We start from the raw sequence: 15,224 nt of genomic DNA, 5'->3' as shown, positions 1-15,224 counted from the left end.
ATGCGTCTTAAAAATTCAGATATAAATTCATTAAATTTAGTTATCAAACAAGGCCTTCAACCCAAACATCTCATTCACGCTCCTCTCCCCGTCACAGCAACAAATTTTTTTTTTGGTTCTAGTAAATCAGCAAGAAACCCAGGGTTAATTTCGTCAAAATGCCCAGCAGAAGTAACTGGGACCTGCTTTATAAGCTAACTCTCCAAGTTCTAGGTTTTTCGTCCTCTCTTTTTCTCACACAGTCACACACCTCACCCGCACGCACTCCATCACTCTCTTCCTCTAATCTTCACAAATTTTTTCTCAATTATCTTTCCTCTTTTTTGTGTCTTCGGGTGGAGGAGCAGCTTCATCAGCTGCGCCATCTCTTTAAGGTATTCCGGTTACCGTAATAAAATTATCGATTCGCACGATTATGCACAGCTATTCACTTAAACGTTACTATGTTGAATTTGAGGATGAACTTTTTTTTATTTAATTTTTAATTTTTTTATCAATATTTTTTTGTGTATTTATGTGTTGTGATTGAGTCTGACTAGCATTTTGTTGTTGATTTGATTTACTGATTTGGGTAGAAGAATATCTAAAAGATTAATAAATTCGTGATAGGGTTTAGGGTTTCAGGTTTCTGATTCGTGTATCTCTAGGCAATTGCTTGTTTGGGAGTTTGGACCTACCTTTTTATGTCATATCTGTTGTTGTGGTCGTGTTTTAGCTGACACATAGTTGTGCATGCGATGTTTTATTTGGGATTTTTTTTTGCCTTTTTTTACTTTCTAATTCTGTCCTTTTAGTTGACGGAAATTGTAAAGGGTTATGTTTGTAATAGTTCGATCTGGTATTTTGCGGCAGTGAAGTGCATTTTAGGGCCAATGTGCTTGAACGGTTAATTGAAGTTAGTTTTTTGTTAAGGGTGTATCGGTGATTAGTTCTAGAGTATATCAAGTTATGGTGTTTTAGCTATGCATTTATAGTTACGTGCTGAAGATACATCCTTTTGTCTTTATGAAAAGGGATGAAGTTCGGTCGTGGATGTTTTATGTACTCTTGGCGATGAAGTCTTGCTTGATTACTTGTTAAATGGAGAAAGCTACGTCTGTCAGACTATTGCAAGCAATGTCATTGAAAATACAAATTAATACCCTGGTCAAGAATGCCCTTTTTCTGGTTATTTTAATTGCATGACCTGATCTTAGCTTCATCTGCTGGTTATGTTGTACCCTGTAGTTTTTGGTCATTTGTGATTATGTGCAATCTCCTCTCTATAATTTGTCTTTTTATTGTTTGGCTGCCACATCAAAATATGCTTTATGTTGTGCCTGCTCTATATGATTCCTGATGTTAATTTGAAGAATAATTCTTCCTAAGGTGCTGTTTCTTGTGGTATGCTGTATAAAGTTAGTGCTTGTCAGGTTACTAATTCATTTAGTTGCTTTCGTGGTTACTGGTTAGGGACCTGTCCAGCCTTTCTTGTGATGCTAACTTGAGCTTGTGACATCAGAAATTCTGCTAAGATGAGTAAACACAAGCCTTTGGTGTTTTTGGACGTGTCTATTGATGGTGACCCTTTTGAGAGAATGATATTCGAGGTACTTTATTCTTTCTAGCTCACTAGTATGTAAAGAAAAACCTTTTGATCATTATTTGTTTTGTTGCCTCTTCTATACAACGATTCTTCCTAAGGAAAATCTTCCTAGTCCCCTTCTTATTTTCCCTCATTCTTACTAATAAAGTATCTGGAGCTGATTGGTTTTTGCCTTCATGCAGCTTTTCACCGATGTTGCTCCAAAGACTGCTGAAAATTTTCGTGCACTTTGTACAGGTGGTTTTTCGATTTTGCATTTGGAACTGCACACGTCATGGTTAATTTCTTATTTCTTTTTCGTGGAAAAAATAGTTAAGAGAATTCTCTGTAAGTTATTTTCGAATATTTGAGCATGTCTGCTGCTTGCAAGGGATCTTGAGAAATGTGTCTGAGTATCTGAGAGTAAGTCATACTGCAATCAATTTCACCGTTTGAATTACCAAGAAATGTTTTCATTCTATTTTCTGATTTAGTAATTACTTTTACCTCGAAAATGGTAATAAGAACACATAGATGAAATGCATTCTCAAATGACTTAGCTTGTACTAACTAGTCTCTGCAAAGTGCAATAGAAAAAGCCCTTAGCCTTTTTTTTTATTGCTGAAATTCAGGATGATTTAGTTAAACTCCCTTTCCTCGTGTTTGTTTGAAATATTAGCCAAGATGATTTTTCGTACCGATTATAGTCAGATTTTAACTCTTGTATAGTTGTTTGCCTTTGTAAGTGCATATGGCAATTGCAATAAACTTTCGAGTGATTGAAAATCATTGTATAGGAAAGGTCCATCTGCCGATTTTGTTGCTCATAATGGAGAAACTGTTGGTTGTTCCTGATACAGGATTTTCCTCATCTTAATGAAAGTTTTATCCCATACTTACAGAATCTGGTACGGCTTATTAATTTTTTCAGGGGAGGAAGGCGAAAGTTCAAGAGCTAAGAGACCCCTCCATTACAAAGGAACTTTCTTCCATAGGATTATTAAAGGATCCTGGGCTAAGGTATGTCCCCTGATTTTTGCCTGGATTGACATGTTCTGATTGAGTTAAAATGTGATCTAAGCTGCCTGTGTTTAGATTCTATGGTTTAGAAAGGCTTAGAGGTGGTCTGTCTTTTAGCCAGTTATCTGTGTTTATGCTGTAGGGTACAGGGCTGATGGTCACGACTGCTTTTCTTGTGAATTAGTTTTGAGGTTGTACTTAGTTGTCCATCTTTGAAATTTCTGAACTTCAGCATGTGGAACCTGCTTTTAGAATCATGTCTTCTTGATGAAAGGAGACTAACTGATTATTATTTTTTTGCAGGCTGGTGATTTGCTTAGACGAGATGGTATGCATTTGTTGATTTTTATTGAAACTTAAGTACTCTTTTGTCTCTCTTCAGTTGTGCTTTCTCCCCAGTTTTTTTTTTTTTGGGGGGGGGGGGGTTTGTTGGCGTGGGTGGGCCAGTCTTACATGAATAGTTTTCTTAATTCAAAATGGATCAGTGCTTGATCCAAGCAATTGGTACTTCCTTTGCTTATTCTGAAATATGTGAGGGTGGTTATCATTTGTGCCTCAAGAGAGAATCCCATGTTCTTAACTTGGAAGTCCATTTATTGCTCTCTTCTCACTCAATTCTATTTGTACTATACAGTAGAACTTGACATTTTGTCCAATTTGCTCATTTTTCTATAGGATACTCTCTGCTGAATTTCTATAACTATGAGTTTTAAATGGCAAACTGCTTGCTTTTTTGGCAGTTTGATAAGAGTTAATGCGGGAGGATCGTGATAGTGGTCAAATGTTTTTTAGGTTCTGTGAGTGTGGGTACTTGTTGTCAAACAGATGCTGGTAGACTTAATGTATAATAGTATCTTTGTGGACAATTGTTTCTCTGGGGAAATTACATTTTTGGTATAGTGTAGTAGGTTATGTTTTGAAGATAGCGGTGCTAAGGCAAAAAGTGAATCGTTTTTCATTTATTGAAGGTTAGAGGTAAATGGTATGGTGATTTAGCTTATGCTAGATCCATGATGCATTTCCTTCTAACTCATGTTCAACTTCGGTTGTTAACATGCACCCTGATATTAGGACAGAGAGGTACGCTAAATATCAATTTTCCTACACTGGTGACTGAGGTTTGCCTTCTTAATTCTAAAGGTTTAGTGAATGAAAGTGTGATATTGCTTTAAAGTAAATGAAGTATGAAGAATCTGCAAATTTGGTTGCATCATTGAGCCCATGTTTATGGAACTGTAAATCTATGGGAAAGTGTAAAAAATCATGAATGCTGAAGATTTAGCAAATTGATAATGAAGCACCCTTAGGTGGTAAGCCTTAGTAATTTACAACTTCTCTCTGCCAAGCTGTACTTCCTGTTTATGCCTACTACTGTTGACAACTTTTTATGGCTGAAGGTCCCATGTCCTTATGCTCTTGCACTATCTTAACATTATTGTTTCCTGTATTCTTTGAATTGAACTTCACTTCCTACTTTACAGGTAATTATGGAGAAAGTATATTTGGTGACAAATTTCCAGGTGAGAATTTCCTCCTTTGACTGCCACCCATTTTGGTACAATTTGGGGTGTCTTGAGTACTATTATAGAAAAAGTATGGTGTATGGTAACCCCTTAAGCAGCATTTCATACATTCTTTTTGCCCAAATCATTTGTGTGTTGAAAGCAAATGGTTTTCCTTTTGCATTGCCTGTGAAGGTGGGGCCTGACTTTGATGTTATTCTCGGTGCATTGGGAGCTTCAATCAAATGATATTGGACAATTGTTTTCTCTCTTACAATGGTAGGGAATACAAATGTTATGCCTGCCTGTATATATGATTGCCAGTGATCCTTGTGAAATAATTTTCTTCATCTTTCTCATGAATGTTTTGGCTCTACTGGAACATATGCACCAGGAATAGCAGGGGTGCTGTTCCATCTTAATCCAGGCAACTTTTTATTTTTTAGATTAGCCTTGTAACTATTGGCTAATTTTCTGTTCACAGGGTTGCTTTCACTAGTAGATCTGTTGATGTCTTCATTTTTCTTTACATTACAACCTGAAAACTTATTAGTTGAATTACTACCAGAGGTCTTCCCTCCTGCTACTAGAAAGAGTAGTATTCTTGCTAAAGAGTGGGGGGGATCTTTGTAGCTTGCATCAGTGTGTTATAGTGAAGTTCTACACAGTAACCATTATTATTTGTTTCAGATGAGCCTCCTAAGCTAAAACATGACGGGCCTGGTCTTCTATCAATGGCGATTGCTGATCGTGATGAACGCGGCTCACAGTTCATTCTAACATTTAAAGCTGATCATCATCTCGACAGGTTTGTCATCATCCGGCTGTAGTATCTTAGTGTTTTTACTAAATAGTCCCAGAGGTTCTAGAGTTGAACATTTATGCCTCCATTGTGCTTAAAAGTTGCATCTTCCTTAGCTCAAGTGTTTTTTGGCATCTTCAAAACAGGAAATGCGTTGTGTTCGGGAAACTTGTGCATGGGAATGAAGTTCTGAAGAAGATTGAAAATACTGGAGATGAAGATGGCAGACCTTCTGTAACTGTGAAGATAGTCAATTGTGGTGAACTACACTGGGGTGAGATTTCAGATAGAAAAAACATAAATTTTATTTCTTTTCAAAATTGTCCTGAGCTTTTTAAGCATAACAAATCCATTTTATTTACCTAAAAAAATCTATTTATATACTATACCAGATTATCTCAAAAGAATTTTTTTTAACAGTCACTGAACTCTGAAATTTTTGGGTTTATATCTTGTAACTCTTGCTTAAAGTTTTTAAGGGCTTGTGCTATGGTTTCCTTTCTGTTAATTCTCCCCTGGTCTGCATGTCCAGACAAGAGGAAGCTGCATAAACTGAAACAGGGAAAGGATGTTTCTCCTGAGGCCAACAGTCATGAACTTCGGCGCAAGGCGAAGCACAAAAAATCATCCAAGGAGAGAAGAAAAAGGAGGAGGAAACATTATAGTTCGGAATCAGATACTAGCTCAGATGATGACACTGAATCTAGTGAATCCGATAGTGATTCAGATTCTGATAGAACATCATCCACATATGATAGCTCCTCAAGTGATGACAGGCGGCGCAAGAGGAAGAGATCCAAGAGAGACAAACATAGGCGTGGAAAGAAGGATAGGCGGAGGGAAAAAAGGCGCAAGAGACGTGATAAGAAATCAAAGCGCAAATCAAGAAGGTTTTGCAACTCTGTTGCTTTCTTTTGTGTCTAACCTTTCTTAAGGCGTACCTCCATAGTTACCCTTTACTGTGCTGAGTTAGGGCTTTGGTGTTAAGATTGTTGGTAGCATTTGTAATGATACGGATCTTGTTTCTTCCACCGTCATTCAGCATTTTGTTATCGTGCTAAAGTTTCTGCTTCCTTCATTTGTTTGTAGGGCATCAGATAGTCTTTCGGGGAGTGAGACCGGAAGCGAAAGTGGTTCTAAAGATAATGATGGTGAGGCTCAAGTGTTGGCCAGGAAGCCTAAAAACTTCGGTAAGATTATAACAACCCTGTTTCATCGTGTCTATATGAAATGGTTATCTCTGCTGGGATTCTCAGCTTGAGGTTTTGAACATATGCATATTCATGGTATCTGTCTGTATATCCAAGGCATGCTTCTCTGTTCTATCCTAGTTTTTGGTCGCTATAAATGCCTAGTTACTATCTTTGCTGTTCTTCTATGCAACAAAAATCAATCTGCACTCTTCTTTAATCTCATGAGCGTCACCCTTTGGCAAAGCCTGTTCTGAACAACCTATTTCCGGTGAAAATGTTTTATATTTTTTTTTGGCATCTTGTTTTATTTGGTGAAAATGCTTTATACATGTTAGCATGTAGAGGAGTGTGATCTGTAAAGCACATGACTGTTTTTGCTTGTTCAAACCAAACTAGCTTGTCATTTCAGAAGTTCTTAACACTGCTAATTCTTTTATACGTGGCAGAAAGAAATCAATCTCCTCCAGTTGAGGAGGGTGAAGCTGCTTTAGTTCGTGAAAATAGAGGGGGGTCAACTGATATGTTTGAAGGGGAAGAGGGTGAATTTCCTAAAGAGAATGGAGAGCCTCAAAGCAATGGGATTGGAGTTGAAACTAGATCTCAGAAAAATGCAGATAAACAACCTGATTTAGTGGACGACCACCCTGACAAATCTAGGTTCACATTCCATTTCTTTCACACCTGCGTTGTTATTTACGTTACGGATTCTGCAGATCTGGTGTTTTATTGAAAGTTAATGAGCAGGAGCCGAAGCATGAGTTCTAAAAGAACAATGAGCAAGAGCATGAGCATTAGTCCTAAGAGGAGTTCAAGTGGAGGTCGGAGTGTTAGCCGCAAACGCAGTATGAGCAGGAGTCGAAGTGCTAGCATCAGCGATCAGCGGCAATTACGAAGGAGCAGGAGTATTACCCCTGTTAGAAGTGCTAGCAGCAGGAGCCCTGCTAGAAGTGTGAGTAGAAGTCCAGTGAGGAGCAAAAGAGGAGTAAGTCGCAGTGTGAGTCCTCCAGTGAGAGCCCAGACACGGAGAAGCAGCAGTCCCTCAGCATCTCCACCTAGGAGGCCTACTCGGAGTCCACCTAGAACATCATCTAGGAGGTCTTCATACAAATCAGCAAGTAGAAGTCCAGTCAGATCTTCTCGGAGGAGTTTAAGTAGAAGCCCTTCTCAGCGTCGAAAGAGTGTGAGCAGAAGTCCTGTCCGTTTAACTCGCAGGAGTGTCAGCAGAAGCTCTGGGAAGGCCCCTTCTAAGCGAAGTCCAAGCCGGAGTTCAGGTAGGGCACCCAGCAGAAACAATCGCCGCAGCTATTCAAGAAGTCCTAGAAGTGGAATCCGTAGGGTAAGGTCACCTGTTTCTGATCGTCGCCGAAGCTCATCAAGTCCCTCTGGAGGGGAATCCCCCAAGCGTGTTAGGAGGGGGAGGGGCTTCAGTGAGCGATACTCTTATGTACGCAGATACAGGAGCCGTTCTCCAGATAGGTCACCTGTACGGTCCTACAGATATGGTGGGCGAAGTGACCGTGACAGGTAAAATGTTTAGTTTGAACATCTTACTATAAAAGCATATGAGCTTTATGCTTGGTGTCAATACACTCCTACCTCCTGTTTTTTCTATTGATAGATATCCGAGCTATAGAAGATCCCCTAGGCGCTACAGGAGTCCGCCAAGAGGAAGAACTCCTCCAAGGTCTGTAACTTAAATACTTTGTCTGAGTTTTTCTTTGGTGTTCTTGGAGCATTACAAAGTTCCAAGTTATTTTGTTGCTATGGCACACCTCTGTTGGAGATGCACATTATTCTACTTTCAAGACCATCTGAGCAAATAAATTTCTAATTTACTATGATGAAATCAATATTTTTTTTTGGTTTTTTTTTGGGGTGGGGGGTGGGAGGGGGGGTTTGGAGAGGGAGGTGGTGAATGTGTTTGGAAAATAGAATCTGTATGCGGAATGGGATGATACACATTGAGTTCGGTTTTTATCTCTATGAAGCTTCTTTCAAGTCCAGATGTGTGTTGAAAACATTTTACTGGAGAGAAGTATATATTAAACATAAATGGTAGGATGAATAGGTTGCTGGTTGCAACTATAGAGTTGGGAAAATGAGGACCCATGCCTTGCAGGATATTAACTATAGAGTTGGGAAAATGAGGACCCATGCCTTGCAGGATATTAACTAAGGAACAAAACAAAAAAACTGCTCATTTGTCATTGTTAAGCAATGGTGTGAGTACAATCTGTGTTATGCTTGGGATTTAAATTGGAATGGCCTAGCTGATTACTTATCCTTTGTACTGTTTCTAATTTGGTGTCCCTATATCAGTGGGAGATGGCTTACCTGTATCAAATTGTTTAGTATTTGTTTGCATATCTCTTGATTCTGTATGTCCAAAAATTAATTTGTGAATCAGTAAAAGTTTCAGTGCCTATTTATGACAAGCTTTGCTTTGGGAAGCATCATGACACAGCATGGTGATTAACCTAATTCTTGTGTTGCAGATACAGAGGAAGGAGAAGTAGGAGCCGCAGTCGCAGTGTATCTCATAGTCCAATTCGTTATCGCCGTCGCTACAGCCGTAGCCCTGTTCGCAGCCGATCACCTGTGGATAGATACCGTGGATCACCACGTGTGGAGAGGCGGCGTTCACCTTCTAGGAGTAGGAGCGTATCAGAATCGGAATCATCTCTGGCCTCACAATCTCCGAAGCGGGTTAGCAAAGAGAAGTCAAGGTCCTCCTCTGGGAGTCCCCCAGGGAGGCCAGGCCTGGTTTCATATGGTGATGGCTCTCCCGACTCAGGTCGGGATTAACATCATATCTTGGCTCTTAAGACTGCTTGGTGGAGTTCTCTCTTACAGTGGAGTTTTATGAGATCCACATCACTACAGTTGAGTTGGTGTTTGGGAATCAGAGAGAACTGCTGGGTGGTGTGCTTTTTTAGGTATATGCCTGAATAATAATGCGTTTTTTTCTGTGTTATATTGTAGTCATTTGGGTTACAGACGTTCTTTATTTGGTAATCCCTAGGATACTTGTTCCTATTCCAGGATCACAAATTTCTGGTGGATTGGCGATGTTTACGATCTTTTTGCCAGCCTGGTAGAAGCAGAGAATTAGACTGCAATATAATTTACTACCTAAGTCGTAACGCTTATATTGTCCTTAGATGAGTTGAATCTATCGTTTTATTTTGGCTTGTTTTTCGAGGTTAAGACATTTTACTTTATTGTTGAATTATCTTAAAATACTAATGTGTACCAGCCTCGAGTTTCTTTGGACTGACATGTATCTATCAGCCAAGTTTGTCTAGTTATCTACGTGGCAGATATAGACTCGGAATATAATCATTTTGGTATAGAATCCTGGGATTTACATTGGATTACGAAAATCAGCTGCGTAGGTCTCATTCCATTGATTAATCTGTGTACCTGAATGGTTTAGATTTTACAGCACCTTAACAATATCACGTAGTCCGTTGTCTTGATTGGAAGATCGTCATTTGCCTTGCAAGTAGAAAACAATTTTAGCGTAGAGCTCAAGAGTGTCTACATAAGACGGTCTGCTCAAAGTGTTTGCCTGTCTTAGTGTAGATCTGCAGCATCGGTTAAAAGATCTCATGTTTTTTCGAGATATTCACTACATAATATATATATATATATATATGTTCATCTTTAAATGGATAAAAGTCAAATCCGTGAATGAAACTTGTTGATTCCTACTTGTTAATTGACAATGCTGTTGGGCCTCAGCTAATTTTGGATTTAATATCCGCAGAACACAAACGGATAGCAAAACACTACACACACAAACATGTACGCAGGTCATTTCATCTTGAACCTGTGTGCTTATGGAAAGAAATATCCCAACTGCCAAAAAGATAGAACACAAATTGGCATGCGTAGTGGAGCCGGACGATGTCCAGGGCTGAAATAGCAAGGAAATTTATGTACCACAACATTGGAAGTATCCGTGTTTATACACTACTGTCTTTATATATGACGAGAAAATTACCATTAGCTCTTCCTCTGGAGAACCCTGGAGTTTGCATATGCATATCATAATCACAAATATTTCCATCAGTGCTGGTGAATTAATTGATCAAGAATCATCAAGAAATATGTCTTCGCTTCGTATCCGCGAAGCCATTGTCGAGTGTCTCGATGAAATCCGATCTGATTCAAGAGAGAATCAGCTAAAGGCTCTGCAAACTTTGGTAAGCATCACAAAAGTTAATTCTCAAAACAGGAATTTATTAGCACAAACAGATGGTGCCATCTCTATTCTTCTTTCCCTGTCCAAATCTGCCTCCCCAGCGGTTGAAACTCTGGCTCTGACCATCCTGTTCAATCTCTCCCTGAACCCTAATCTGAAGCAATCGTTGGCAGAGATGGAAAACATAATCTACCTCAACTCTGCCATCCTGGCCCCTGCTTCTGCAGAATCCAGCAAATTAGCAGCCTCATTTTTATGTAGCCTAGCAATGTTGGACAAAAACAAGGCAAAGTTTGGAGTTGCCGGCACCATTCAGGTTCTAGTAAGCGCAATTTCTTCACGATCACACGGTCCGGCTTCTCATCACCTTCTTAGTTCTCTTGCTGAACTTGTGCAGTTCCACGGCAACTGTACAGTGGCAGTACGGTCAGGTGCTGTTCCAATGCTACTCAAATTCGCAGGGAATAGAGATGGTGAGGATCTCGCTGGCACTTCCCTGGCGATTTTGTGCCTGCTCGCGAGGTTTGAAGAGGGATTGAGTGCTTTGAGAAAGACTGATGAGATTGTTGGATCAATGCTAGAAGTTTTGAAAGGTAGATGCATGTTGAGTAAGGAAGGTGCAGCTGATATTCTTATTAGACTGTTTGATGAAAGTGAGGGATGCATAAGGGATGCTTTAAGATTGCCTGATTTCTTGACAGTTCTAGCTGATGTTTCCGTGAGGGGTTCTGGTAGAGCTCGAGAAAAGGCTGGTTCATTGATGAAGAAGATGATGGAGGTTAATTTAGATAGCCATGTAGATGGTAAATATTTGATGCATCAATGGTGAAAATAATCATCAATTTGTTGCTACACTCAAGTTTTTTTCTTTGCGATGATTTACATGCAGAGGTACTTTCTTTTGATTTCACAGTTGCTTCCCAAACAACATCTACAGTTGTTTATTTCATTGTATAATTGTCATGGCCTTCTTTTGATTTTATATATTTTTAAGTTATTCTTGTGAATCTCCTTTCTCTTAAAAAACATTAGCTAGGCACATTGAATCATCTTCATTTTCTTATTTTTGTGTGTAAAACAACATTGTGGCAATCTACATCAGGCCAGGCATACCTCAAACTATTTGGTCCAAAATGCATTATATTACAATCTGAATAAATTCATAGGGAATGGCATGTACTTCATCTTGCATAGTTGTATTCATTACATACTTTCATTTTTAGAAGGAAGTTTTTTATGGATTCCATTTGCCCTAATTTGTCTCGGAAAGACTTGTATGGGAATTGTTAAAAACATAAAAGAACAATTTTGTAGAACGAAATTGGAAACCAATTTAGACCTAACTCAATTTAAAAGGGTGGGGCTAAATCCACACTCTTTACACCAAAATGTCTATAAAGCCCACACCATTTATCAGATTTCATAGGAACTTTTTCAATACCAAAACTAACCTTTTGTGGTAGAAAAAGATGGAGTCAATCAAATTCATCTTTTCTCCCACTTTACTGCATCTTTTAACGTCCCCTACCTTGCCTTCCAATATTGAAGACTTATAGTAGCAACTATCATCATCAACTATAATGTACCAGAGCATAGCAAAAATTTACCAGAACATTTCTCATCTTCTCATACATAATAAGAGAGATAATAACATTGTTTCAACCAATGCCAACAAAAGGAATGAAGAAAAAGGTTAAGAAATTTAGAAATTAACATATGTAAGGCTATCTACTGGATATCCAAATAAACACATGAATACGGGTTCTCCATAGAAAATTGAAATCTAAATAAAACTCGTCACAGTCCCATAATGCCATTTGAAACAAAATTTCTCCTCTGTTGTCTTCCATGATGTACGCAGCTAATGCATTTGAGCCTTAAAAAGAAGAATAAAAATCCCTTGTTAGGGATAGACATAATCAATGGAAAGGAATGGGTTTGTACACCAGTTCTTGCAAATCATACTAAAATCTAGCTCCACAAGAAGTCATCAGCTACACTAAATATAGTGCCAATTGAGTTGCATTCTATCATTTCTATCATACCTATAAAATGTTAGTAATTCGTACCATAATTCACATGTATGCTAAGAATAAAACAGATTACAAGTGTACTAGTCTAAAAATGATCAATTGTTACAAGCACTCAACCTATTAAGAGAATCAATAGAATTACGTTTGTAAACAGATTAACACTACTAGACAATAATTATTTCCATGTCAGTTTTTTCCAGCATAAAATAAGCTTCTCATCTCAATAGTCATATTGATTTAACCAACTAAACGTATGATTGTTTGATGTCCAAATCAAATGAAAGATTAGAAACCATAATATCCAAAGACTCTAAAATGACTAAAATTTCTTAAAAACTTCCAATCAAGACTGAAGAGTGATACTTGATTTTCAAATATCTATTAATAATAAAAAGAAAACAAATGATGATCATGGCAATTGATCGGGTGTAAATTGTTGTGCATTAATAGGTATAAGTTGCTAGTTTATCTTGAGTGAAAACTACTTAATTTTGCTCTTATATTGTTCTAATATGTGAAAAGCTCAATTGGAGAGAAAATGGACTAAAAACATGGAGTGAAGAAGCAATGGAAAAGGAAAAAGTCAAGAGAAAGAGGTTTCATAGGAAGGACATGTTTCAGTATTTTGGCGATAACTTGAGCTACTCAAATCGGATTGAGATGATTCTTGATTTAGTTTGAAACTAAGAGAATGTTCTACAAATCTTATGAGACATCAAAGTCCAGTTCTCACGTTTCATAGTCATAAATCCAAATTACTGAAGTATACTTGTGCTGCGATGCTCTTACGATCAAGTCTCAGTATTTTGGGTATATCTCAACATTCAAACCTTCAAATGACTCGATTCTTACGGTGTTAGAAAGCTTATTCAAAGGGCTACAATTTCGTGTTTTAAGAAAGAACTGGTTCAGTCTATTTGATAGAGTTTTGGGGCTTCAAATGTGATCCTCGAACGGATCCATGACCGGCATTGAACATCACAAAAGACTTCACACCGGACATCTCTAGATTCTTTTGTGTTTTGATCTTGGCCCAATGATCAACGCCAAACATTAGACTGGTCTTCATCGAAAAAATGTGTAGAAATGTGATTTTTCGAGTCCAATAAAGCTAATTTCTACCCTGTTTAGAATATATTTTCAAGAAACTATAAGTAGGGGTTCTTTAGGTCATTTTCTTTTTAGGGTGGAAAACATTAGTTTAGGTTAGTTTTAACAACTTTTCATAGTTTATTATTGAGAGATCAAGATCAAACGGAAGCGAATCAAGGAGCGCACAAGAAGAAGATTGGAGCAAGCAACTAAGAAGTTTTCTTACTCTTTTTCTTAGCTTTGTAGCAACTCTTTGAATTCGTGGTTACAATTTTCAAATCATGTTGAACTAAATTGTTTCCAGGGTTAGGGTTTTTATGAAGATATTTGATTCTTATATTTTGCTATGATTTATCTATCTTGATTTAATTACATGTCTGTGATTGGCCATCATAGGTATACTCTTAGGGTTTATATTGAATTGTGAAGGGATATACAACCGTGCACTAGATAGATAAACATACTTAGCCTAATTACGAGAGTAGATTAGAATTTGTATGACGCATTTATATCACCAAGGTTCTTAAAGCGTTTAATTGAATATTTGTGATTTCGAAAGAGATGTAGGATTTAATTAGACACACTTTAGATGTATCGAGAGATAATCTAAAATACAAATGTGTGATGCGTTCATGGTTTATTGAGCAATTAACTAGATAATTGACTTAAATTCTGGATTAAAACCTGAAACTCTAGACTCGTGTCTATTATTTTCTCACCATTACTTTATTTGAATTGATTATTATTTTATTGTTTAGTTAGAAAATACCACTCCTTGAATTTAAATTTAGTTATTTTAGAATAATTAAAGTAAATAATTAACTCGTCCCTATGGGTTCGACCCCTAGAATACTCTAGGTGGTTTATTACTATGATTGACCCTGTGCACTTGCAGAAATTTGTCGATCAACAATGATTTCATACTCACATGGAGCTAAAAGTTCGGAGTTCTCCACCTGATGATAATTGCTGCTATAGTTCGTGAATATCAAAAGGTAAGGAAAAAGAGATGATGAAAGGATGCAATTGAGTGGAGGGAAAAATAAACTTAATTGGCGTCATCTTTTCCCACCACAAAAGTTTAGCTTTGGTATTGAAAAAATTTCTATGAAATCTTGATAAATAGTATGGGCTTTATAGACATTTTTGTGTAAAAGGTGTAGATTTAGACTAGAGGAGTGTGGATTTAGCTCCACCCAATTTAAAATTATGAGGTTCAAATTACATTAAAACCCTATCTACACCATAAAATAATTTATTTGGTCATTGATATCCTTTTAAATTAACAGCACAATCTTTGTCCAAAAACCCAAGGAAAACAAAAGATTTGAAAAAAATACGGTATGACATTATGTTGAACGTAATAATAATTAGGGGTGACAGTTTTGACAGGATCTGAAAATACGATATGAATCTAATACGAAATTAATGGGTTCAAGTTGAGACTTCGCGGGTTAGGATCAAAATCGGGTCGAATCCGATGAATCCGAAAAGAAAATAGATCGAATTTAGGTCACCCAAGGGTTGACCTGATAACCCATTTATGAATTAAAAATAATTTAATAAATATAAAAATATTTTATCTAACTAAACTAAGTTATTCTTTTTTTTTTCCAAAGGCATTAACCACTTAAACCTAAATGAATTTGTTTAACTTGTGTGAAGTTGGAATTATTATGTTTGGACAAATGATGCATTACATTATTTTCTACTTTTATAGTGTCTTAATTTATTTTAAATTTGGTTTGGGATAAAACACTTTTACGGTGTTTTAATTTATTTCAGATTTGATTTGGAATTATTTTATCGAG

At 37.3% G+C, this 15,224-nt stretch overlaps 2 protein-coding genes across 6 annotated transcripts; both read left to right on the top strand.

Moving 5' to 3' along the window:
* The first annotated feature begins 214 nt into the window (after positions 1–214).
* On the top strand, positions 215–9,358 carry LOC113702894 (uncharacterized). 5 transcript variants are annotated; one of them, XR_003451293.2, is made up of 15 exons: positions 221–374; positions 1,453–1,589; positions 1,768–1,822; positions 2,496–2,584; positions 2,888–2,912; positions 4,066–4,104; positions 4,777–4,894; positions 5,035–5,162; positions 5,421–5,778; positions 5,978–6,078; positions 6,528–6,738; positions 6,826–7,605; positions 7,700–7,765; positions 8,577–9,017; positions 9,124–9,358. XR_003451293.2 is itself a non-coding variant. In XM_027224055.2 (14 exons), the coding sequence occupies exons 2-14, from the start codon at positions 1,515–1,517 to the stop codon at positions 8,884–8,886; spliced, it is 2,355 nt and encodes a 784-aa protein (XP_027079856.1). In that variant the 5' UTR covers positions 215–374; positions 1,502–1,514; the 3' UTR covers positions 8,887–9,358. The 5 variants fall into 5 exon arrangements, 3 of the variants coding, with proteins under 3 accessions (XP_027079856.1, XP_027079855.1, XP_027079858.1); XR_003451294.2 differs by having other exon boundaries at positions 227–374; positions 1,502–1,589; XM_027224055.2 differs by having other exon boundaries at positions 215–374; positions 1,502–1,589; positions 8,577–9,358.
* Positions 9,359–10,029: 671 nt separating this feature from the next.
* Positions 10,030–11,272, top strand: LOC113704804 (uncharacterized). Its single transcript, XM_072062039.1, has 2 exons — positions 10,030–10,604; positions 10,686–11,272. Exons 1-2 carry the CDS (start codon positions 10,125–10,127, stop codon positions 11,115–11,117), a joined length of 912 nt encoding a protein of 303 aa, XP_071918140.1. The 5' UTR covers positions 10,030–10,124; the 3' UTR covers positions 11,118–11,272.
* The last annotated feature ends 3,952 nt before the right edge of the window (positions 11,273–15,224 follow it).

The sequence above is a fragment of the Coffea arabica genome, chromosome 8e (genome assembly GCF_036785885.1).
Source record: "Coffea arabica cultivar ET-39 chromosome 8e, Coffea Arabica ET-39 HiFi, whole genome shotgun sequence".
Classification (NCBI taxonomy): Eukaryota; Viridiplantae; Streptophyta; class Magnoliopsida; order Gentianales; family Rubiaceae; genus Coffea; species Coffea arabica.
Note: the sequence above shows the minus strand (reverse complement) of the source record. Positions and strands in the feature narration are given on the sequence as shown.

Excerpts from the sequence above, each read along its gene's own strand:
- LOC113702894 (XM_027224055.2), top strand. The coding sequence starts at position 1,515 with ATGAGTAAACACAAGCCTTTGGTGTTTTTGGACGTGTCTATTGATGGT. Across the intron at positions 1,823-2,495 it reads TTTTCGTGCACTTTGTACAG|GGGAGGAAGGCGAAAGTTCA; the intron begins GTGGTTTTTCGA and ends TAATTTTTTCAG. Across the intron at positions 7,606-7,699 it reads GGGCGAAGTGACCGTGACAG|ATATCCGAGCTATAGAAGAT; the intron begins GTAAAATGTTTA and ends TTCTATTGATAG.
- LOC113704804 (XM_072062039.1), top strand. The coding sequence starts at position 10,125 with ATGCATATCATAATCACAAATATTTCCATCAGTGCTGGTGAATTAATT. Across the intron at positions 10,605-10,685 it reads GAGTTGCCGGCACCATTCAG|TTCCACGGCAACTGTACAGT; the intron begins GTTCTAGTAAGC and ends GAACTTGTGCAG.